The sequence below is a fragment of the Meriones unguiculatus genome, chromosome 1, assembly GCF_030254825.1.
Source record: "Meriones unguiculatus strain TT.TT164.6M chromosome 1, Bangor_MerUng_6.1, whole genome shotgun sequence".
Taxonomy (NCBI): domain Eukaryota; kingdom Metazoa; phylum Chordata; class Mammalia; order Rodentia; family Muridae; genus Meriones; species Meriones unguiculatus.
The window spans coordinates 83,001,664-83,027,485 of NC_083349.1; the positions used below are offsets into that span (position 1 = coordinate 83,001,664).

At 44.3% G+C, this 25,822-nt stretch overlaps 1 protein-coding gene across 1 annotated transcript in view; it reads right to left on the reverse strand.

Moving 5' to 3' along the window:
- Window positions 1-1,272: 1,272 nt before the first annotated feature.
- Laptm4b (lysosomal protein transmembrane 4 beta) overlaps window positions 1,273-25,822 on the reverse strand; it is a 49,598-nt gene continuing 25,048 nt past the window's right edge. Inside the window, exons 3-7 of the mRNA XM_060392974.1 lie at window positions 18,935-19,008; window positions 18,278-18,400; window positions 15,347-15,445; window positions 13,071-13,166; window positions 1,273-2,328 (exon numbers count right to left, since the gene is read on the reverse strand). Coding sequence (XP_060248957.1) covers window positions 2,248-2,328; window positions 13,071-13,166; window positions 15,347-15,445; window positions 18,278-18,400; window positions 18,935-19,008 — 473 coding nt within the window. The 3' untranslated portion in view covers window positions 1,273-2,247. The remainder of the gene's footprint in view (window positions 2,329-13,070; window positions 13,167-15,346; window positions 15,446-18,277; window positions 18,401-18,934; window positions 19,009-25,822) is intronic.

Here is a 25,822-nt window from a genome sequence, read left to right on the forward strand (position 1 = left end):
GGGTTATATTCCTTGTAACCTAGCACGTGGACTCGAGCTCCTTCTGCACAGGGTGCTTACAAGCACAGTCCATTTGCCAACTTTGAGGGGCCAAGTCCGAAGTTGAGAACTAAAGACTTGAGGGTGAAGATAAAAATACCTGAAGGACTTCCAAGCAGTAATGACAGGACAGGAAGCATCACTGGAAGGACTCTTCCTGTTCTTGGCTGTCAGGATGGGGTGTCAGTATCAGTATGTATTAGCAAGGATGGCTCTCAAGGATAAAAACTGCCCCTCGTCTCTGATGTTACCTTCCCTGCATCCTATGCTTTTTTCCTGTCACTGTGATAAAGTTGCTACAAAAATAGTATCAGGAAGGGCTTATTCTAGTTCATACTTCCAGGGCTCTCTCCCATCTTAGCAGGAAAGGCAAGGCACCAGGAAGCTGAAGAACCTGGTCAAATTCTGTCCACCAGCCAGAAGATAGCAATACCAGCTAGTGTTCAACTAACTCAATTTCTCCACTCTTGTGGGTCCAGGACTTCTGCCCGGATAATGGTCCTTCCCACTCAATTTAATCACGTAACCTCCTCATGCCCAGAGGCCCAGTGCCCAGTGATTCTAAGTCCTGTCGAGCTCACAATTAGCACCAGCAGCACACCTTGGAACACAGTAATATCTTAACTGCTTTCTCAAAGTGCTTGGCAATCAAGAGGCTGAGGCGGATCTCTGAGTGTGATGCCAGCTTGGTCTGCAAAGTGAGTTTGTAGCCCTGGATAGGCAGGGTCTATAAACCAAATACATATATACATAAATGAGGTTGGGGGTTTAGCTCAGGAGTAGTAGAGCGCTTGCCTAGCAAGCACAAGACCCTGGGTTTGGTCCTCAGCTCTGAAAAGAAAAGAACAGAGAAAGTACTTGGTGACCAAGTATGGTGGGAAGACTGCCATCCCAGTGTTAGAGCTAAAGGTAGAAAGATCAAGTCATGAGGTGGAGGCAAACCTACCTGGACCAAGCTTTTAGAAAGTAAAACTGCATCTCAAAAAACAAACAAACAAACAAACAAAAAAGTGGGTTTGGGTACTATGGACACAGGGTGATCACACACACCACTGATAGCCAGACTGTGCCAGGACAGGTTAGTGACACTGGATACAGGGTATTGTTGGTCCATCACTCTTCTTGGTCCAACCGATCTGCTTTCATCAGCATTGAGGTATTAGAAGCATCTGTGTGAGATGGGCTGTAGCCCTATGAGAACAGGCAGTCAGTATGCAGCCACCAGAGCCAACGTTGTTTTCTTGGATGCAGACAAACTTTAATTGCAAAGCTTTCGTGTACAGCACATTCAGCAACGAACAAGCAGGAGGGCTGCTTGCTTCCAGAGACATGAACATAAACATCTTTTGCAATTCAAACAGTCTAGAGCATACCACAGGGGAACAATCCTCATCTTTCTGAAGACTGCTTGACATTTTAATAAATGATTAGGCGTACTTAGAAACTCAAAATAAGATGTACCTTGCAAGAAAAGAGGGTTTTTCCATACTTCTAGGCAACCACACCTGAGTGGTTCTACTTGACAAAGCAAGAGATTTGCTGGAGCAAGACACTGAGGAAAAGTGTAAGCACTTCAGCACCAAACAAGCAGGTCACCCTTTTCATGCAGGGAGACACATCACCACACAGCCCAAAACAACAATGGACAGCAGGTTCCCGCTGTCACTGTTCCCTATTACCTCATGGTCTTTATTTTGTCCAAAGAAAATCCTTGACCAGCAAATTCAGAATATCATGAATTTGGGAATAGTAGGGAAATTCTTCTATCACATATGTAAGGGCTCCTAACGACCTAATTAGAGCAGTTAATATTATTTATATTAAGGTTTGTTCTATTTACTGGAATGGTTTAAATGTTATCTAATTTTGATTTTGTACTTTCAAAACAGTCAGAGGGAATGGAGAAAAAAGTGGGACTGGCTGCTCAGCTTTGAGGCCAGGCAGGTACAAACCAGACTCAGGAACTCCTTCTACAGTTCTGAGAAAGCCTAAGGGAGCTCACTACATCCACCCTACCAAAACAACCTACAGCCTCCCTACTCTGGTGTTCTAGCTACAAAGGAATGTTGCAAACAACAGAGGCTTCAACTTAACATCTGAACGGTAAAGTGTGGTATTTTAACAACAAACAGGCTCAAAGAGCTCATCCGGGAAGGGAAATCCGGCAGCCACAGGAGCAAGCTGCATCTCAGCTCCTCCCCACTAGGTTCAGGCAGACACATAAGGTGGCGGTGGCTCCTTGGCAGGGCCAGTGACAACAGGGGCATCATCGTACGGCGGCAGGAGCACCTGGAAAGGAGAGCCCAGAGTCAGTGTTTAAGAGTAGGCATCCAGCAAGGCATGACGATGCATGCCTGTAGTCACTGCTTGGGGAGGCAGAGTCAGGTGGATCTCTGTGAATTTGAGGACAGCCTGATCTACAAAGCAAGCGCAGGAGAGCCAAGAAACAGAGAAACCCTATCTTGAATAAACAAACAAATACATAGGAGCGGGCGTCCACACCCTCCCACTGAGGCTGTGAGCTCCAACTGCACTTTAACTTGCACAGCCATTATTCAGTCCAGCTTCTCACTAAGTGGATACACATACCGAGAAGCTTTGAAACTCCCAAGCAACTGGAGCCTGACTTCTGTAGCCACTCTCCGCAGGCACCTCCAGAGCCAGAGGATGTCAGAGGAGCAGTAAGGAAGTGTTTGTCAGCATGAGGCAGGCACTAGGTCAACTACAGAAACCACTCAGTGTCGGCCGTAAGTGACAGTGAGCACTGTAACCACACTCAAGCTTGGCCAAGTTCACATTTTTATCACGATAGCCTTGGGCAGCTTCTGTAAAACAGAAAGACCTGGCGACCAGAAGCCTTGAAAGTACCTAAGCCACTGCTTGGCATGAAGCAGAGGAGGTAGGCATTAGTTACAAATGGTTGAAGAGGAACAAATGACAGACAACACCTCTGCCAACACCTCCCGGTTACATTTCAAGCATTAACCAGAACTGCTTGTGGTTATTCGCTGCATGGAAAGAGAAATAGCAGAAAAATAAAAATAAAAATCACTGTGTACTCATTCTAGTAAAGTGTGCCTGTCCCATAGACTTCTAGAGGAACACTGAAAACACTTTCTGTCACACCCCACTCTTCTTATCTCACACCCTTAACACTTTTTCCTTTTCCACTTGTAACTCCATATCCTGCAGCCATTACCTCACCCAAGAGCTGGGCCTAGTAGCCACTTGATGGTGGGACTCAAGGTGTAAACATGTATCAAAAGCTGTCTCTGCAGTTTCCCCAGTACGGAGGTGAAGCTGGCCAACGAAAGCAGAAGCCATGTTGGTTGTTCTGACTCAACCGGAAGCCAGAAGCCAGTCGTGGGGGCCTGATTAAGGTGTGCTGGGATGCTGGTGCACAGCAAGCTTCCCTGACAGAACAGGGCAGAACTCACGTGCCACAGCAAGGCGGAGTAATGTTTAATTCAGAGCACCTGCTTAGCTGCTTAGACCACCTTCAGGCCGTCCGTCCACAGGGAGGGCACAAGAAGCAGACAATTCCGGGGAAGCCTGACACAGCCAGGCGCTGCTGCTGCTGGCCCTACTGACCACCCAGACTCAGGGACCCTGCCAACATCATCTACACATGCTGCATGGCACACAAGAACCACCTTCCTTCCTACACTGCATATGCCTGGCGCGGCTCACAGGCAAGCAAATGACAGACAACTGGCAGGACTCGCTGCAGTCAAATTAAGAGGCAACCATGGAGCTACCATGTAGCAAGGCACCTGATGCCACACCCCACCGCAGCTGCTCCTGGCAGCGCTATGGTCTTTGTTCCCTCTAGGGGCAGTTAATGTTGTCCCTGACTCCTAAATACTTCACAAATTACTTGAGGACACGAGCACTTGAGATGCACTTGGGTCCAGAAGATTACTCCAGGCCAGGAGGTACTGCAGGCAGGGCTCTCCCCACAAGGAACCAGCTATTCTATTTGACAAACACTGGGGCACCCACACCAATGCAAACAGTAACATGCTGTGCTGCCTACTGAGGAGCATGCGGCAGAGAAGACACAAACAACAGAAGAAAGCCAGTGCAGACCAAGACAAGCTCCCTTCCCAAAGCCAGAAGGCGATGACGAGACAGTAGAGAGGACACTTGCAGTAAGGAGAAAGAAGGCAAGGCAGTGGGGCAGTTCTGGAAAGTTGAGGAGCTGGCCACTGTCTATTTACGGGAGAAGGACGAGGAGATGCAGTTGGGACGAAAGGCGAGGCTCTCTAAGCGTGGCCGTGGCCTGATCTGGCAGCTGACACACACACTCGCCCTCCTGCGCGCTCATGGATATGTATAAACTAGGATTACCAGAGGAAGCCACCAGCAGGCACTAGGGGTATTAAGTGTAGAATGATGGGTTCTGCATTATCCTCCTCAGACTCACTGAAGAATTAACTGACCCATAACTATCACTGTCTTTGGAGAAATCTTAGAACACAGTGAGGCTGCAGAAGAAATGAAAAGAGCCAGCACATCCAGTTTTGTTTCTTTCTTTTCTTTTCCTTCCCCTCCCCGCCCTCCAAAACAGGGTTTCTCTGAGTAGCCTCGCTATCCTGGACTCACTTAGTAGACTAGGCTGGCCTTGAACTCAGAGATCCTCCTACTTCCACCAGCTTTGTTTCCTTCCTTTCTCACAAAACTGAAACATTGAAGCTGAATTTCTCAACATAACATTTTCTTTCAGGGGAGGCACAATTATGTTCTGTCAAGATAAAACTTTCACATTTTGGTGTTTTCAACATTCATTATCAAGCAAATCTGTATTGCAGTTTCATTGCAAATCAGCATTTCAACACTGACAGCCTTCTCTGAAATACTCTGTTGACTTCCCCTTGACTCTCCCTGCACTGAGGTGGTGATGTCCTCTTCCGATGTTCAAGGGTGGTGTGGAATAGTTTTGTTTTTTTTTTTTAAAGGGTTTATTTATGTAATATGTATACAGTGTTCTGCCTGCATGTATGCCTACACACCAGAAGACGGCACAAGATCTCGGTATAAATGGTTGTGAGCCACCATATGGTTGCTGGGAATTGAACTCGGGACCTCTGGAAAAGCAGCTGGTGTTCTTAATCGCTGAGCCATCTCTCAGCCTACTGTGGAATATTCTTGACGTGGCATCTCTTGCTAGCAGAATACTTTCCAAAGTTCTCCAGATGGAACTAGTGGAAATTCTCAAGAGCCCAGCATCATCTTATCTAAATGGTGCTCAGTCTGTTCTGAACAAAATGTTAAAATGTGTGTTAATTATCAGTCAGACACAACCTAGCTACCTAAAAGTCAACTGAGAGACTGGCCAGATCTTACTGGCCTGCAGGCATGGCTGTAGGGCACTGTCTTGATTTGTGGTAATTTCTTTCCCTGGCAGTATGTCCAAAACTTTTCACCAGATAAGTGGTGCATTTGCCCGAGTTTCTGCAGCTGAATGGAGAACAAACCTCACCTGCCAGAGAAGGGGCTTTCAACATTAGGATGGACAATGGGGACAATGCACGGTGGCAATGTCTTTTGATGTTATTAGTTCAGAGGCAACAGGTGTTCACAGGGAAGATTCCCGAATCCTGTGGAACCCAAGCTTTACATAAAAACACAACCCAGAAGCATCTAAAACACCAAAGGAACTAGAAAACGAGCATATCTGGAGGGGCCTAAGAAACAAAAACATGCCATGGGGAAATAAGCGATTCCCTTACTCGGTATCATTCCATTCTGGGCCTTATGCAGCCCAATGGCTAGCTCACTCTCACTTAATTCCACAGCCCCTTGGCATAGCTACACAGCAAGCTGAGAACAGCCTAGGATACATGAGACTGTACCTGATGCCCCATCCAAAAGAGGGTTATTGCAAATGAGCATGCTTACACGGGCAGGCCATGGAAGCTCTTTTTGTTTTAATTTAATTTTATTTTATTAATTACACTTTATTCACTTTGTATCCCCCCCATAAGGCCCTCCCTCCTCTCCCCTTTCTCCCCCTCCCTCCCCCTCTCTCCCTTCCCACCCTCCCTCCCCCTTCTTTACGCATGCCCCTCCCCAAGTCCACTGATAGAGGAGGTCCTCCTCTCCTTCCTTCTGATCTTAGTCTATCAGATCACATCAGGAGTGGCTGCATTGTCATCTTCTGTGGCCTGGTAAGGCTGCTCCCCACTCACGGGGAGGTGATCAAAGAACAGGCCTATCAGATTATGTCAGAGACAGTCCCTCTTCTCATTACTCTGGAACCCACTTGGACACTAAACTGCCATGGGCTACATCTGTGCAGGGGTTCTAGGTTATCTCCATGCATGGTACTTGGTTGGAGTATGAGTCTCTGGGAAGTTCCCTGTGTTCAAATTTCTCGTTCTGTTGTTCTCCTTGTGGGGTTCCTGTCCTCTCCAGATCTTACTATTTCCCACTTCTTACATAAGATTCCATGCACTCTGCCCAACAGTTGGCCATAAGTCTCAGCATCTGCTTTGATAGTCTGCAGGGCAGAGCCTTTCAGCATGTAAGCTCTTACTTCCCAGCTCTTATTTCCTTTACACAGAAAAACTGAACTCCTTTGGGGAATATATTCATAACACAGAATTCATACTTTAAATCTTTCAAATTGGTTTCAAAAGTTCCCACTGGTAAAATGCAAAGGCTGGAAACATCCAAATAACATAGCCATCAGAACTGAAAATAAAAATGGTTGTATGCTTTTGAAACACTCTATTTAAATACTGAGAGAATAAGAGGGTACGGTGCGCTAATGCCACAATAACCACAGCGGAGGCAGTTCAGCACTTCCTCCTCTGCCCGAGTGCATCACACCTCCTTCCCAGTCCTATGCCACTCTAAGGGTTCCAGTCTTGCCTGGGCTCAAGCTGCAGCCAGTCTCAGGCAGGAAATGAGAGCTGCCAGCATTTACTTCAGGCTTCCATATCATCTGTTCCCAGCTTCCCACCTTGCACTAATGGAAAGGGAGAAATACCTATCCTAACCACCCTGCAATTCCCACCAAAAACCAGCCAATAGTTTAATTTTGTTACAGCTTAGCCAGTATCTGTGAATTTTGCTTCCTCACAGCGATAGCACACACTTCTGCATTGCACTTTGAAATACCATAACCCTTTGATATTACACTGGCTATGACAATTTTAATGATAATAAAAGTATTTTGCCCTTGTGGATACACCCCTATTTAACCAAACCATTTACAAGTTATTAGACAATGAAGCTGGAACGCTTTTATTATTAAAATCAATGCTGCAGAAAATATCATAATGAAGCCTATTACTTTGAACATTCATAAACAGGCAAACAGAAAACTGACATGTGGCCCTCCTTTTACAACTGCTGTAATCTTCTGTCAATCTGTAGTCCCTGAACAGCTGGCTGAAAGCTGTCAAAGGGTGGTGGCCCCTTCCGGCCCCAACCAGTGCCCACATCGTGCTCAGGAGCTGGCAAAACCTCTTGAGCCTGTGGGCACTGTGAGGTACTGCCATAGGAGCTTTCCTGGGGGTGACATCTTTCCACCCTCCCCCAGCAGCTCTATAGCAATGGTACCTCAGCCAAAGTGCCTGCAGCTGGGAAGGTCTCCCCATCCTAACTCACGGGTCTGATGCAGGAAAAAGGGAGTGAAAAGAAGCTGCCGATCCCTGAGCTCCCCAAGCTCAGGACTTGAAATACCCCTGATCATCAGTGGAAACCTCTGGCCTGAAAAGCTTGGCCCCTAAAAAAATGCTATAAGCCCTGCCTTTTGTTCAGTTCCCTGCTGTCCTCCCCTGGGAGCAGGGGCAGTCAACCCTGGATTCATCCCTCCACACCTTAGAGCCTGCCAATAAATCTCTTTTATGAGATTTGTTTCTTCATTGGAAAAAGCCAAGAAGCAATGAAAAGAAGACGGAAGGAAGTGGTGCAGCCCTGAGGCTCCTGAGCTCCCCTGGGAGCAGCAATGCCTCTGCTGAGGAGGCTTCCTCTCAGAGCTGCATTCCTGGATCAGGATGCCCTTCCACTGGAATATCTTCTCCCCTCACACCTGTGTGGTTCCTGAGTTCCCATGTCTTAGAATGCCATCCCATTGGAACACTGTCCCACCTCAAAGCTATGTAATTGCTGGGCTTCTGAGTCCCTGGGTCAGGATACCCTTCCACCTGAGCAGGAAGGCCAACACAAGAGAATATTTGGCACCGAGCCTAGTAGACAGCAACCCCACATGTCAAATCTGATGAAGCAACCCCAGAGCAAGGAGGTGTGACACAGGAGGTGAACCTTTGGACAGTTCTGCTCTGGAATTACACTTCAGCTCAGAGATACCTGGTCTTCACCAACCTCTCACAATGGTCTTGGCCTTTCAAAACTGAAAAGATGAGGAGTAGGGATGGAGACTAAACAGTTCACACTAACTACTTAGTAAAGAGTCACTAAAATGTGTTACTAGAAATAAGACCTCCCTTTTACATTGTAGGACTTCATAGATCAGGAGTTTCAAGAAACTACAGGACATGTAGTTTCTATGGCCAGCCCTACCCCTCTTGTCCCACACTTGAAGACTCTTGCTGCTTCCCAGACCCTCTGCTTCATTTAGGCAGATGGTCTTGAATCTGGCTAAAACACATCTAACTGCCCTGGAAGCAAGGACTTACTCTAACCTATCTGGCAAGTTAGTTGTGACTTTCCCACAAACCTACAGGATGAAACTTGGTTAAGGCCTCACGTGGCCTATCTAGTTCCTTGGAGATGAATAAACTTCAAAAGCTCTTTCTTGAAAAATTGGGGCAGGAAGTGAGGGGAGTAAACCAGCAGGAATGACCATAAATGTCACCACAACTGCTAAGTCCTTCAGAGCATTTTGATGGCCAAAGGTCAGCCTCAACTACCTTCAGTGTGTCAGAGAATCTACTGGGAAATGACTGAGTCAGGGAGATGCCTGCCTCTCAACTGAAGCTTTTTCTTTTAAATGGTTTTGGGTTTTGGTGGTGGTGGTTTTGTTTTAAGACAGTATTTCCCTGTGTAACATAGCTCTGGCTGTCTTGGACCCGTTTTGTAGACCAACCAGGCTGGCCTTGAACTCACAGAGATCCACCTGCCTCTGCTTCCCCAGTGCTGGCAGTAAAGGTATGTGACACCATGCTCAGCTTTAACAGCAGTTTTAAAGCAGATTCAAAAGAAAGCCTCATATAGAATACTTTCACAAGTCAAAGCAATAAACTTAGAGAAGGTAATTTGAACTAGCACCTACAACCTGGCATAGCATAACAGACTACACAAAGTTTACATTTTTCCTTTAAATTATTAAGAACCTTCCATTTCTATCATATCCAAGACTATAATGCTTTCATCTGGAATCAGAATTTCAGATACCATTTTAACTAAATACTAATCTCACTAATTTAAAGAGCCCTGGTACCATGGAAATTGGGTTCCATACTTTACATTTGACAAAATGCTTCTATGACCTGAATCATGGGATTATTAGTGAAACAAAGCTATACAGATTAAGTTTTCAAAAACTTCAATTTGCTAATATTTTCTATGAAAAACATTTTTTATAATCTACATATTTATCTTTTAATGTGTTTTTCCCCTCCAGTGCGTACAATTTCGTGGCATTAGGAAGCAAATGTGAGGTTACATAATGTATCCACCATGTGATTTTTCCAACAGGGGTCCAAAAGGGAGAGCGAGTCTCCCTAAGGCACCAACAGTGCTGAGCCAATCAGCTGCAGCGCTCAAAGGGGCACCTTGAGATATTTTAAACTCTCAAGGGAAACGAACAACACTTCCTCCACACCGAGCAGGCTGCTGTCAAGCTGTGCATACGTGACTACTTAATGCAACGAAGAGCTGAGTATTTATTCTCGTGGCCCAAGGGAATTATGATTCTGTTTGGGACCCTCTGCCCCAGGCATTCCCATCATGGTCTGGTTAGAAATGGAAGCCGGGTTAACCCTGCCTTGGGAGTGATGTCTAGTATGGAATGACTCTTTCCTGTCTTCACTCTGAGCAGAATTTGTGAAAGCTTGAATCTGAACAACAGCATGTGTATTGTTCTGGAAAAGGAGAAGAGACATGTTTATTTTCTAACAAGAGCCCTAGTATATCTCCACAAAGGTCAACATGAACTTATCTAGCCTGGGAGAAGAGCCATCTGGCCCAACACTTAATAGGAAGTGAAAACCAGGCATGACATGTTATTATGTCCACGTTGATGCCCAATGCTGATATGAGCAAAGGGGAAACTTACGGTGATATGCGTCATGAAAAACTACATCACTCCAACCATTCAGGTCTCTGAGGCAGGCACCAGCACATTTGGTTTTTAAATTAAAATGCCAACATTACCCCCACCCCCAACTTTTGAAAAAAAAAAAAGTGTCTCAAGGTCCACACTATGGTATGGTCTCCAGATATCATTTTTCCACTAGCACCCCACCGCATCTCCTCTTTGGAGAAATGGCGGATCACAGATCTGGTGTAGAAAATGTAAAAGCCTAGAGAGCAAAGCCACTCACGAGCTACTGACAGGCTCCAACTGGTCAAGGATGGTCTGTCTTGAGCATCCAGTAGAAGCCATGCTGCAACCTCTGGGAACAGCATAGGAGTGTTTTGCAAATGGAGCTCCTTACAGTGAGGTCCTCTGAAGACTCCTGCCCACTTGGCAGGAGACAATGGAGGCATTGCAGCAGACCCCAACTAGCTTTCACTATGTATATGCTTATGATAATTCTTAATTTTGCAGCTAAGTTTACTGGAAACAGAAGCCCTTGAATGAATCTTTGATAATTTTTCTCAAGTTTCTACACGAAAATTTTGCAGTCTATCACAGAACATGGTTCCTCCAGTTGCCCCTGGCTGCCTCTGCAGTCATTCTGAGTAAGCAGGAGGAACTCACTAAGGATAATGATTCTTGCTTACTTAATGGTTCTAAAAAAGGAGATAAGTTTAACCTAAGAACTTAGATGGTTTCTTAAAAGATGACACTAAAAACGTCTAGAGCACTGGGCGCAGGGAGGGAGGAAGAGGCAGGTGGATCTGTCTGACTTCAAGGCCAGCCTGATCTACAAAGTGAGTCCAGGACAGCCAAGACTACACAGAGAAGCCTGTCTCGAAACAAAACAAAACAAAACAAAAACCAAACTAAAACAAATAAAACAAAGCTTATAGAACATGTAAGGAAGAAACAAAGGGCATTAAAGGTCAGACATCCCTCCAATGTCAAATAAGCAACAAAGGAATCTAAATTTCCCTATTCCCCTGGAGGTAAAAGTACAAGTAGAAACTGCCAATAAGAACAGGAACTTGGTCCCAACAGTTATGTATTAATCATTACCATTCTGAGAATGTATAAAGAATAGGACTACAGATGCTGTTCACATAAAAGTGATGTAGATCATAGAAATTACACCTGAAAAATACTATCCTAGCTAGGCTACCATACTCTCTGCTGACTATAAAAATATAAAAACAACATAGTGTTAAAGACTAGTCATAGGGCTTAAATATCTTTCATATTTCTGTAACAGCATGTCTGCTGCTGGCCTGAGCACAGTACAAACTGCATGTCCCTTGCAATACAATAAAACTTATGCTTAGATATGATGTAAACATTAATTAAAGATACGAGAAGGTAGTGGGGAAGAGGAAAGGAAACAAGGATGGGTAAATGTTAATGATTCCTGGAAAATGAGTACAGAGATGAATTGAAACTGCTCATGTTTGAATGATTTGGAACTTGTATAGATAGAGACGGCTCAAGCTATGTGAGCCAGCTATTTGAAAGACAACCAGTGGTCAGACTTATGTCACCCACTCCACACATCCATCCTGCGGCCCAGAACTCAGCTGGAGCTGAACTCCCGCAAGCATCAGTGCATGAACTGTGATGTGTTTAGAAAAAGCATCTGTTTCCCCTCTCTAAAGATACAGAATAGGTACAGAAAAGAAGTTTCATTTAGGATATTTACACACTTTATCAAAATGCATGTAATATCTCCACTTCTTCAATATTGTTGTGTGGATGTTATGTATTTATGTGCACTGATTTTTTTTTGGCTGTGTGTGTCTTTGGATCTGTACATAGCTATGGAGAAGTCAGATCAACTGGAACTCTAGTTCCAGGTTGTTGCAAGGTACCATGTGGTGCTAGGAACTGAGCCTGGGTCCTCTGGAATAGCAGCCAATGCTCTTAAATGCTGAACCATTTCAGCATTTAAGAGCCCATTTTGTTGTCCAGCCCATTTTGTTGTTTTTGTTTTAGTTTGGTTTTGTCCCTGTTTTCTGAGGTTCAGTTATTATCTGTGTTGTGGTTTGGATGTGAAATGCCCTGGGAGACCCCTTCCCCACCAAGACTCACTTGGTCCCCAGTTAGTGGATCTATTCACTGAAGCAACTGGGGATCAATGGATGATACCTGATCAACAGCTGAACCTATTGATGAGTTCATAAACTGGTGGCATTAGTGGGGCTTACTCAGAGGTGAGTGGGTCACCGAGCACCCATTCTGTTGTGGGTGGGGGTCTCTGTTGTGCTGCTTGGCTGCTCTGAAGTGAGCAACCTCTTCCTCCACTGGGTCTGCAGCTGTGATTTCTTCCTGTCTTACCACAAGGTAATGGAACAAGCCCAAACACATGTCAGATGTCTAAAATAGGACCAAGCACCCTCTCTTCTAAGTCATTTTTTTCCAGTTATCTCTCACACTGACCAAAAACACAAAACAAAACAATCCCACCAATCCTACAACTTGGTTTGCTCTCTGTAGACCACACAGGTGACAAACATATCTAGGCAGTGGTGTACACCTTTAATCCCAGCACTCAGGAGGCAGAGGCAGGTAGATCTCTGTGAATTTAAGAACAGCCTGACTACAGAGCTAGTTCCAGGACAGACAGGGCTACGCAGAGAAACCCTGTCACAAAACCCCAGGGCACATGCCTCAGATACAGCAGGAAGTAGCAAACACTAAGAAGCAGGCACCATCTCACAGAGGTGGGCAGGAGAGGCCTCACCTTTGGTGACATCACACTTACCGTAGTGTCATTGCTAGTAACATAAACCAGAACATCGGAGGCATTCCTGCCATTGATGTATCGGTAGCAGTTCCAGACACAGCTGATCAAGTAGCCCTGCAGGGAAAAGTCACCAGATTTTCAATTTCCAAAATTAAAGCCTTAAAACACTACAAAGTCACATTATGAAGGTTGTATTTACATACACACGTTACTGAACACATGTATTAAAAACTGCAGATGTTGGGTATAGTAGCTTTCTGGCAAGGTGTGCATTGGCACAGCCTTGTTCTGTCACAGCACACCAGAGGGCGGGACTTATAGTAGGGTGGGGTGGGGTTAGGGATAGGAGGGCTCACCCAAGAAGTGGGCCGTTAAAAAACAAAACAAAACAAGGGCTATAAACATTAGTCAAATTTATTAAACTATTTATCGCTGTACTACTTATTCTTTGGCAAGAGGTGAGCCAAACTTACTGTATAGCCCAGGCTAGCCAAGCTTCTGCTTAGCACCCTGATTTCCGGTATTAAAGGAATGTACTTTTTAACTGTTTTTATTCTACAGGATTAGCCAGAAGAGATGCATGAGAGACCTTAGATCAGAACTCAATTATTTCAAAATGCCTCCCTAGTTTCAACATTCTTTGACTAAAGAAAAAAAAAAAGGAAAAAAAAGGTTAAAGAGAGAAAGAAAACAGAAACCTCACACTGCTGGTTACGATGTAAAACAGTATAGCTCCAAGTTTCAATCAGGTCACCGCAGGACTACAGCCCTACCCTAGGGACACACATGTCCACACAGACTTTATGTGGGAATAGAAAAAGCAGCATTGTTCATCACAGCCATCACGGCAGCCACTGGATACTTGTCATGTGATGGATGGACCCGTGGCTCTGGTGTCATGACACAGCACTGACTGCAACTGTCCAGGTGAGTGTGGTCAGCCTCACACAGCTGGGTCATCTATGAAAAGAGAACCTCAGCTGAGAAAACGCCTCCATTAGATTGGCCTGTAGGCACACTGTGGGCATTTTTTCTTAAGTAGTGACTGATGTGGTAGGGTGGCAACCCTGGGTCTTGCGTTGTATGAAAAAGGGAGCTGATCAAGCAATGGAGAAAGCCAGTAAGCAGTGTCCATGCACGGTCTCTGCTTCAGTTCTGCTCCAGGTCCCTGCCTTGGCCTCCCTCCACAGACCCTGACTGTAGAATGTAAAGCAAATAAACCCTTTCTTTCTCCAAGCTGCTTCTGGTCGTGGTCTCCATCATAGTAGTAGAAAGCAAATCAGGGCAGCGACCTAAGGGGAGGTTGGGGGAGCCATCCGCAAAGACCAACTCAAAGCTTGATGTAAAGTGTCTACAGTGCGTGGGGCAGTGGTGGCACACACCTTTAACCCCAGCACTTGGGAGGCAGCGGCAGGCAGATCTATACATCAAGTTTTGCAACAGGCAGGGCTACACAGAAAAACCGTGTCTCAAAAACATATATATCTGAACTTACACACTATGTGCAACACAAGAGCTATGGCTCCGCATTCCTGTAAATGCACTAAAAACACTGATGTGCATTTCTTTAATAACATTCATTTATTTAGTGTATGTGTGTGTGTCGACACAGGTTTACACGCAAAACCCACACTCACATCTATGTGCAGGTGACATTGGGCATGTGATCAGAGGATAACTTTTGGGAATACACTACGTGGGTTCTGGAAGCTGAACTTAGATCAGACCACCAACCTTGGTGACAAGAACCTTTACCCACTAAGCAATCTTATCAGCCCATGTTAAATGGTTGAATTTTGTCACATGATTGTAGCTCAAGTGAATGTTCACATTTGTTATGTTTATTCAAATACTTACATATAATGTTTGTGATACTATACTAAAAACATACACACTGTAATGCACAATGCAGTGGTATATACTGTGTTTTTATTTTATGTGTGGATGTTTTGCCTGTGTATATGTCCGTGCACCATGTGCATGCCTGTACCACAGACATCAGAAGAGGCTGTCAAATCCCCTGGAACTGGAATTACAGATGGCTGTGAGCCTCTGTGTGGGGGCTGGGGATAGAGCTTGAGTCCTCTGGAAGAACAACAAGTGCTCATACCCACTCAAGAATCTCTCCTTGACTGGCCTACAGAAGTCAGGTTCTTATTTCTCTTTCATACAGACAGCAGAATAAACTGTAATGTTAGGAAATCAAGAAGCAATGAACTAATTATTTTGTTTATCTCTTTTGCATTCAGGAATACATTTAATATTTAGTCCATAGGGAGACTATCCATGCTTACCTTAAATGTCAAAATAATGCTGATAAAGAGAAGAATAATAAGGACCAAACATGTAGGATTCACTGACATTATATCATCTCTGTAGGGAAAGCTCGGGGGCTGAAAGGGAAAGGTCCTTCATTAGCAAACCTCATTCATCTTTCAAGATATATTCCACAGGCAGCAGTTCAGAGTGCACATGAGAGGAGGTGGCTGCTATTTAGGACATACACACAATTCTCCTACCTCTACCCATGACACAGCAACAGACAGTGAGTCAGGGAGAGCCAACATGGACCGAACTCAGGCAATAACTAGCTCCAGCAAAGGAGCGTCAGAAGGAGAGCCATAGCAAGGTGGGAGACACCACTTGGTCCTCCCGCTGCACCTTGGGAGTCAGTCTACCTTGTGTGGTTCTTTCTACACTTCCAGTGTTTTGACTGGGTAGTACATTCTTGATTTTTTTTCAAGTTCTGGGTACCCTACATGGTGTGTGCACGGAGGACAAACCAATTGAAATGAATGTTGGCTATCGGCACATCTTTCTAGATAGCAGATTCTCTACCCTGTTTGTTTTACTTTGTAAACAATGACAATGAATCACAGGGTTAAAACGCACACACACACACAGCTATTTAACTGTTTTACAGGACTCCGGCTTGGGTCGCCTGCAGCCCTCTCAGATACTGCCTTTCTAGCCCACTCTGTTTCAATTTGTCAGCAGTGGCATCGGAAGATGCCCTTTCATTGATGTCTCTAGGCACTGCTGATAACGTACCGATCTGCTACTACAGTCCAGACTGATCTGGTTTTTGTACATTTTGTGGAAACAGGTTCTAAGTAGCCCAGGCTGACTGTGGACATGTCCCTCACCCTCAGCCTTCTAGGTGCTGGGACTGTAGGTGTGCGGCACCATGCCCAGCTCAGAATGACCATTGAATAACATAGAATTTTTTTTTCTTTTTTTTTTTTTTGATTTATTTATTATTTATACAGTGTTCTGCCTGCAGGCCAGAAGAGGACAGCAGATCTCATTATGGATGGTTGTGAGCCACAATGTGGTTTCTGGAAAGTGAACTCAGGACCTTTGGAAGCAGTCAGTGCTCTTAATCTCTGAGCCATCTCTCTAGCTCCCCATTTTTTTTTTCTTTTTGAAGGTATTGGGAAGTCAAAACAGGGTCACATGTTATAATAATAATAATAATAATAATATCACCCAGGCTGGTCTCAAATTCACTATGTAGATAAGGATAACCTTGAACTCTTGACCTTGAACTTCTGCCACCTCACAGGGCTTCCTGAAATATTTCACTTTGGCTTGTCATTACAAATAAAAGTGAAAGCTGATTTTTCTTTTCACAGCATTATAATGTCTGCCAGTGCCAACAATATTGTCATTGTACTACAGGATGGCTCAAAGTGAACAAATGGAGAGTAGCAGAACAAGGTAGGGTTCAAAAGGAAGCCACTGAATAAATATATAAAAAAATATGTGTACATATACATATATGCCTCCTGCATACTGGGCTATATGTGACTGTCAAGCTGTGCGGTCCACGGAATGTGATACACACTGGGACGTAGCACTCAACAGCACAGGGCCGCTACTGGCCCTGCGCTTACCACGTGCTCTTACTATCACCGCGAGTGCAGCCCCACAGATGACAAGCTGCTGAGACTGACTTTCTTCCTCACTGCCAGCATAATTTGAGGAACTCAGCAATGTAGATACTTCTAAGGAGCAGAACCTTGGGACCTTCCGTGCCGGGAATAGCAGCAGGTCAGAGCATGATTGTCTCCTCTCCCTCCTCTTCAGCTATCCTTTCCACTGGACCATCCGGTTCCCAATATCACATCCTCACCTCTCATCCTAGAACCCTGGTCCTCACCTTGAGTTCAGAGACCACGACAAAGGCTCCATAAAGTGAGCATACTGGCCCAGTATGAAATCCAAGGGATCAGGGAGTGGGCTCAGGCAGGAGGCCAAGCTGGCAACTCAGCAAGACCTGGTCTCAAAATGAAATTCTAAAATGAGAGACCCTGGGTTTAATCCTTATACCGCCTTTAAAAAAAAAAAAAAAAAAGCTGGAGGGATGGCTCAGCGGTTAAGAGCACCGACTACTCTTTCCAGAGGTCCTGGGTTCAATTCCTAGTATCCACATGGCAGCTCACAACTGCCTGTAACTTCAAGATTCAACACCTTCACACAGACACAGACAAGCAGGCAAAATACCAATGCACATAAGAGTAAATAAGATTAATAATAATAATAAAATTACATAGAAGGAACATTCAAGAGTGAACATGTTAGTGGTGTGGCTGGTGGCACGGCACGCGCCTTTAGTCCCAGCACTCAGGAGGCAGAGGGAGGTGGATCTCTGTTCAAGGCCAGCCTGGTCTGCAGAACGAGCTCCAGGACATTCAGGGCTACATAGTGAAATCCTGTCTCAGAAACAACAACACATACAAAAAGCACACACATAAAAGAGTGAACGTCTTGCCATTTAAACAAATTTAAAGAAATTGCATTTTATGACACAATGACAATTTTAAAAATCCAAGGTTAAAAAGAGCAAGGGCCCAAAAAATTATCTGATCTAATGCTGGTAAAAGCTCCTTAACACCCAGCCACCAACACTTACTTCCATGTCCATAAAGGACTTAACAAAATAGCAAGATAGCATCCATTGCTGACACCTGAGCACACAGTACCGGGATCTTGGTAGACACAGGAAATGCCATCACTGCCCTCTGTCTCTTGCCTCCTGCAGTTTCCAGGAGGTTCTGATGAAAAGCACTCTGGAAAATCAGACCACCCACCTTTCAGAGAACACTCAACAATCTTACCAGGTGCAAGTTTAAGATCTAATAATGTGTGTGCCCCTTGATAATGTTCTGTCCTTTACTCATCTGGCGCCCCAGGACAAGAAGCACCGAGCAGAGGGCACCTACCAGCTGCCGTATGTACTCCTGAATAGAGTTTGGATAGACAAGCACGGTGATTGCAACCAGAGTATTCAGGGCAAAGTCAAAGATCTGGTAGCAGAAGAATGGGATGATCCAAGCAGCATGTTGCTAAACATGAGAAAACAGAGTGTTAATGTAGTGGATGTAACAAGACATAAACATGTTCACCAGTGAAGGGACCCAGAGGAGCCAGGCCATGATGGCAACTGGCACACCATGCAGGAGCAGTCAAGAGACAAAAATACCAACTGTTCATGATATCGGTTTTACTGGTATCATGAAGAAGTAGTGAGAGATTTCTGAAGATTCTTTCGGAAACTATGAGTAACTCCAGTCTCAGTAATCTGAAGTTATGCTAGTACAGCAGCATAACTGTACATGCTGTGGGCCACAACCCCTTTGGGGGTCGAACAACCTTTTCATAGGGGTCGCCTAAGACCACTGGAAAATACAGATATTTACATTACGATTCATAACATTAGCAAAATTACAGTTATGAAGTAGCAATGAGAATAATTGTATGGTTGTGGTCACCACAACATGAGGAATTGCATTAAAGGACCACAGCATCAGGAAGGGCGAGAAGCGCCGCTCTAAGGAAGGGCCTGAAGAAAGGCCTAGCACCCCACTGCAGCCACTTACCTTATATGCTCCATAAGTAGCCATTGCACATATCAGTATCATGAGGAGAGAGATTGCGATCGCAATGCACATGTCTGAGAAAAGGTCCAAAAAGAGGGGCAGGGGTAGGGGGAGGGGGAGGACAGCCATTAGATCCACTACTAAGCATGCTAAGCTTCTCTTCATTTCGTTTAGAAACCAATTATAGGTGAAAACTTTATGCCAGATCAACCAGAGCTAACAAGTGCCCAGCTGATGTCACTACATTCGAAGTGACTACATGACTGCAAATAGGCAGAGCCACTGGTCACAGATACCAAACCTGGCCTTCTAGTGCCCTAGCTGCGACCATTCTACAATCACACAGGTGTCTGCTTCCATTTAAAACTCCTGGGTAAATTAAAGCTTTCCCATACCTTTCGTACTCACCTATCTTTTGTCTAAATAATTATATGAGCAATGTTACATCTGCATGCACACCTGCCCGCCAGAAGAGGGCACACATCTCATTACAGATGATTATGAGCCACCATGTGGTTGCTGGGAATTGAACTCAGGACCTCTGGAAGAGCAGCCAGTGCTCTTAACCTCTGAGCCACCTCTCTAGCCAATCCCCTTACTCATGTACTTAGAGTTAAAAATCTCAGTTTCTTTTCAAGACTCTAATATTCCAATTTATTCTAAAGCAATTTCACCTTTCATCTAACTTCTAGCTTATCTCACATCACCTACCTAGGCTCAAAAACCATTAAACGCCTTATAACTTCAGTTTCCTTCATTTTTTTCATATGATCCAAATCCCCACTTTAATGACATAGGTCCCAGGTAAAATCACCTCTTTGGAAAGATTCCCTCAGCACTCCAGATGGTGCAGTCACTATGCCCTCCCTCACGTGGAATTATCGTTATAGCACGCATCACCATTAACCTTATTCTAGCTGGTACCGGTGACTGCTGGTTCCTCCCCAAGTAAGAAGACATGACAATGCTGGCTACCACCATCTAGGTGAGGGGTGGCCCCTGTAGCAGCAGCACACGGCACCGGGACCCAGGCTGAGAAGCTCTGCAAGAAGAGCACACGCGAACCTTCCAGGCTCACTTCAGAGTATAAAATACATCCATGCCATTTATACTGATTACGAGAATTACAATTAATCTCGGTTTTTTATTTTTCTTTTCATGATGTGGCTACTAGAAATGGACACATTCACATATTCTGACTGAACCATGCTGATCTGGAATGATGCCCGTGTCAAGGAAGGTACTAGCTGAAACATATCTACTCAGGAAGTTGTGTCCCTAGCTGCTGACTCCTAATGCTGAGATGGCAGTGAAGTAGCTGATGGTTTTCAGCAATGGTTTATTCCTTCTGGCTCAAGGAGACGTTTTTTCTTACTGACAGAGTATAAATAGAAGGAAGGCTCGGGGTTGCAGGCCCTTCTGAGAGCAAAAGACTGCACTGTGACTAATTCTGCCACAGGGGTTAATCTTGATAGCCAGCTTGACTGGACAGAGAAAGGCCTGGATTAGCCAAGCACATTTTTTCTGTGAGTGTTTCTGGAATGCTAAATAAGAGGAAAGGCCCCACATAGGCTGAGGCCCCCAACGAAATCTGTTCCCACCCCTTCGCAGCTGCTCATAATGGACTAAATGCCCTGAACTGTAAGGAAAGGAGATGGGGGAGGGGAGGGAGAGAAACTTCCTGTATATTTAATAAGAAAAAATAATTTTATGAAAACCAGGCCATTATAGGATTTTCTTTGACTATTTCAAGATCTTCAGAGATACAGATAATAAATATACAAATAAATTCAAAGCTTTATTCAAGAAATGAAAATATTAATCTTCACCACACAAAGAACCTTAATGACTGTGTGTGCTATGGGGGTAGAGGGGGCACACTCCAGAACTGACCTTGATAGTCACAATTTTAAACTTCGTGACTTGTATCTTTATTAAGGAACATAAAACCCAAAGAAATCTAAAAGGCACAAATAAAAGCTATGAAATGAAGTACACTATTAGTACTCATAAAAGTGAGACCTGAGGAAAATTTGGAAATCCCCCTTCCTAGCAGCTATTCTGTACAAACTGGCCACATCCCAAGCACATGAAGCAGCGGATGAACACCCAACTGTAAATCAGAACACAGAGCAGGCAGGACGAAAGCGTGCTGCTACGTCCAGTAACCCACAGCATCCGCCAACCCCACAGAAATAATGCAATCTAGTCAGTAAATAAGGGCTAGTCTGTGGAATTCAAGTGCATCCCTTCCTAGGGTTCACCGGACAGCTCAGGGGTAGAGCATCTGTCTAACCTGAGCAAGGCCCTGGGTTTCAGTCCCTAGCATGAAAAGTCAACTGCCAGCTGACACTACTACTAAGAGGGGATTTTAGGATCAATCGCTCTGGCCAATGCCAGCACTATTCTTTGCACAGTAACATCTCCACCTCAACATCGGAGCACAGTGACATCACAGTTTCTTGAATTCAGTGTTGGTTTAATAATGCAGTTCTCCTTTGAAAAGGATCCTGGGCAAAGCTATAAAACAGGTACAACAGGCATAATCAGAAAATGTTTCCTCAACTCAATTAGTTGCTGAGACAGAACAGGCACATAAAAGCTACCCGAAATGCCTGTGTTGAATCAGCTAATTCTGTTCCCCCAACCTCACAGGCCGCTCACTCCTCAACAGGCTTGCAGCTAACTCCATACACCTAGCGGATTCAAGTTTAGTCAGACTCATTTACATCTAGATCGTCTCTAGTTTCTGGCCACATTGCTGGCCCCACAGCACATGAAAACAAACAGTATTAGTTATCACCAAGTACAGGGAACTATTTTCAGTTGAGCTCTCAACAGTATGTAGCTACTCAGAGCAAAATGCAGAGCCCTCAAACCCCAGAGTGAAGACCAGAAAACCCAGGTCCTGCTTCGGGAGCTCCATCCTGAGCCTCAGAGGCTGGGAAGAACAAGCAGTGAAATACTAATTTTATTCCTCTAAAACACAAAGGTCAAATACTCGTAATCTGCTGATGTTTATCGAAATAAAAAATTCACCCCAAAGAGGACTTTTATAACTTGATAACTTCTGCTTTTATGTTTAAACCGGTGGGTTTACTCTAGTTTATGATAAGATGCAAACACTAACAGGATGCTATCCTTGTTATGAAGCTGATAATTAGCTATTAAGGACAGGGGAAAAAAGGGAGGAATTCTGGAACGATGAGGGCAACAAAAGCTCCAGGTCAGCCTGGGTGACAAGAGTGAGAACCTATCTCAAAAATAAAGCAAAAAGCAAGCAAACATAAGAGAGAACCCAAATACTATTAACAAGTGCACACTTGACTTTTCTGTTAAGTATGGAGGAACATGGACCTGGCAGTACAGATGGGTATGTAATCCCAGCTACACTGGAGCTCAGACAGGAGGCTCTTTGCCACTTCGAGACCTGCCCGGGTCACTGACCAACAACCTGCTTCCCACAAAACATGCAAAAACAAAGGGGTGGGGCTATGTAGCTCTGGGATAGTGTTCACCTAGTGTGTGGTAAATGGCCCTGGTAATAAGCTCCACCCCATCATCTAAATAAATACAAAGAAGGGGCTGGACAGACGACTCCGCGGTTAAGAACACAGGCTGCTCTTCCTAAGGTCCTGAGTACAATTCCCAGAAACCACATGGTGGCTCATCAGATCTTTGAGATCTGATGCCCTCTTCTGGTGATCAGGCACACATGCAGGCAGAATGCTATATAAAGAACAAATAAATGTAAATAAATAAGTAAATACAAAGATAGATAGATGAGGAAGGGATAGACGGATGGATGGAAAACCAAACCAAACCAAACCAAACACCCTACCTTACACTGAATCTGCAAAATTTTCACAATGCAACATTCAGACTTCAAAAACATTAAAGCATAATCAGTAACAACAAGGCCTTGGTGCCAAGCAATGCAGAACAGTGTTAGAGGCCTGAGCTAATCTAGTTCCTAAGCAGTTGTTGGCAAACATAAGAGCACAAAGCTGTCAAGCATTCTCTAAGTTCCATGAATCCTAAGAGTTCAATACACACACCAAGTGGTTGTGGCTCATGCCTTTAATCTTAGTACTCAGGATGCAGAAGTAGATGAGTCTGAATTCAAGGCCAGCCAGGTCTACAGACCGAGTTCTGGAAGAGTCAGGGCTATACAGAAATACCCTGTCTCAAAAACAAAGCGTTCAATACAGTCAGCAAAAGTTACAACAGACACTTAGCACCACACCTGGCTTTTTAGTATCTCTTACAGGCAAGGCAGACAGGGATGGTCAGACAAAACACCCGGACACAGCTGCACCTGTAGGAGTATCTCCATGGCCACAAGATGCTTTCTTCATGTCTCCAAATCCACCCTCCCATGCTACTCTCTACCCAGAAAGACCTGTATGGTTAGCGACCTAGCTGCCTTTCTGTTGCTGTGATAGAACACTTTAACAAAAAGCAACTTTGGGGGAGGAGGGCTACTTTGGCTTACACTACCAGGTCACAGTCCATTAGCAAAGTCAGGGCAGGAATATAAGAACTTAAATCAGGAACTTCTAACCATACTTAACTAGCTTTCCTATACAGCTCAGAACCATCCACCTAGGAAACAATGCCACCCACAGTGACCTGGGCCCTCCTACATCAATTAATAACCAAGACAATCTCCTACATGCCTGCCCACAGGCCAACCTGATCTGGGTAATTCCTCAGTCAAAACTCCCTTCTCAAGTGACTGTATCAAGCTGACAAAAAGCTAAGGACACTTAACAAAACTCCTTTGCCTCCTGTCCTTGGCTGAGGAAGAAAGACCAGACTGCCACTTACAGGGATGGGGCTAGGGATGGAGACCCAAGGCCAAAGGTCACTTGTCTGTCCGTCAAGAAGTGGTTAACTTCAGTTCCAGAAAACACCATCTTCCAGCCTCCCTTCAGCCTAAGGACAGCAGGGCTGGCCTGACTCAGGTGGTGCCTGGTAGTCCTGTACCTACATACAGCTTTGTGTTTTACTTGGAGGGGGAAGGTTATTCCTAGAAAATAAACATTTACCCAATTATCTTCAAAAACCAAAAGAAACTGGGCACTAGTGGCACATGCCGTTAGTTCCAGCACTTGGGAGGCAAAGGCAGTTGGATCTCTGAGTTCCAGGACAGCCAGGATTATGCACAGAAACCATGCCAAGACAAAACAACAACAACAAAAACAAGCAAACAAAAATCCCAAAACAAATTAATCAAAATGTAGTCAAGATGCCATATGCCGACTACTGAACAATATGACTTAAAAGGTACATAGATAAATGGATTCAAGGCTGAGAACCCAACTCCATTCCATTCCTCACAGATGATTTTTGATAATATGAAACATTTATAAATTTAAAACATGTGATTAATATTTCTTTAACAGAAATGTCTAAAAGCTAGATGGTAAAGTGAGGAAAATTCCTTTATTTTCTTTTTCCCAATGGATTCCCCAATAAAGAGGAAGTTCCCTAGTCTGATCATCATCTACCAGACCACCTGAGAAAAATTACCACATGGCAAGATCTTCAGGCATATAGCTAACCAGCACTCAAAGAGACAGCAACATGAGCTGGGTCACAGCTCACTAGGTAGTATTCTAGCACAAGGCTCTAGGTTTGGTCTTTAGAACCACTATGGAGTTAAAGCCATACATGCTGGTACATATCTGTAGCAGGAGAATCAGAAGTTCAAGTTTATCCTAGACTACAATGTTGACTATGTAAGATGTCACCCTCCCCAATACATGTGCATGTGTGTTTCTGTGTGTGTGCATACACACAAAGGATCTTAAAAAAAAAAAAAAAGGATTTGTTTACGGGTGTTTTGCCTGTATGTGCCTGTATGTATATTTGTGTACCACATGTGGACAGAAGGCCAGAAAAGGGCATCAAATCCTCTGAAACTGGAGTTACATATGGTTATAAGCTAGTAGGTATACGCTGGGAGCCAAATCCAGATCCTCTGTAAGAGCAACAAGTATTTTTAACCCTAGGCCATCTTCCCAGTACCAAAATAGCTCTATTAACTTACAGAATTTTCAATCATAATTATGCGACTGAACCAAATATCATTATTTGGTTTATTATTGGATTATTTAATTCATTCTACGCAAGTGGTACAGGCCTCTGATCTACAAATTTATTTACTGTCCTGCTCCACCTTTGTAGTACTGAGGACCAAAACATGAACACCCAGGAAAGCACTCTACCAGTGAGCGTCATTCTCAGCCTTGTATTTAAAAACAAGCTGTATTAAGCTATTGACCAGTCAAGCTCCAATGGTGCAATCTTTCTGCCTCAGCCTTCTGAGTCGCTACAATTACCAATCGGAGTCTCCAGGCCCAGGTAGCCTACCAGCTTATTTTACAAAGGAGATCAAAACATATTGAAAATAAACATTAAAAGGAAACAAGTTGTTTAAAAGATTTAAATGAATACCTACCTCTGTGTCTTTTTATCCATGTAATATTAAATCATTAATCTATTTATTTATTTAGGTGTTGTACCCTGCCCGCCCCATACCACCACCGCTGCCACCCTTAAGACAGGGTTTCTCTGTGTAACCCTAGCTGTTCTGGGACTCTGCAGACCAGGCTATCCTTGAACTCAGAGATCTACCTGCCTCTGTCTCCCAAGTGCCTGGATTAAAAGCATGTGCTACCTTCACCTTACTTAAATAGTTCTTTCAAGTGTGTGTTGTTGAACATGAGAGAAACCTCAAACACCCTGGAATCCTCAGGACTTTACAAAACAATTATTCTTTCAGTCTTAAGTACCAGCAAGCCTATCTTATCAAATGTGTTTCCCCAGCTTGGCCTTGAAAGTAGAAGGTGTATAAGTTGCCTTGCACCCACGAGTGCTGCC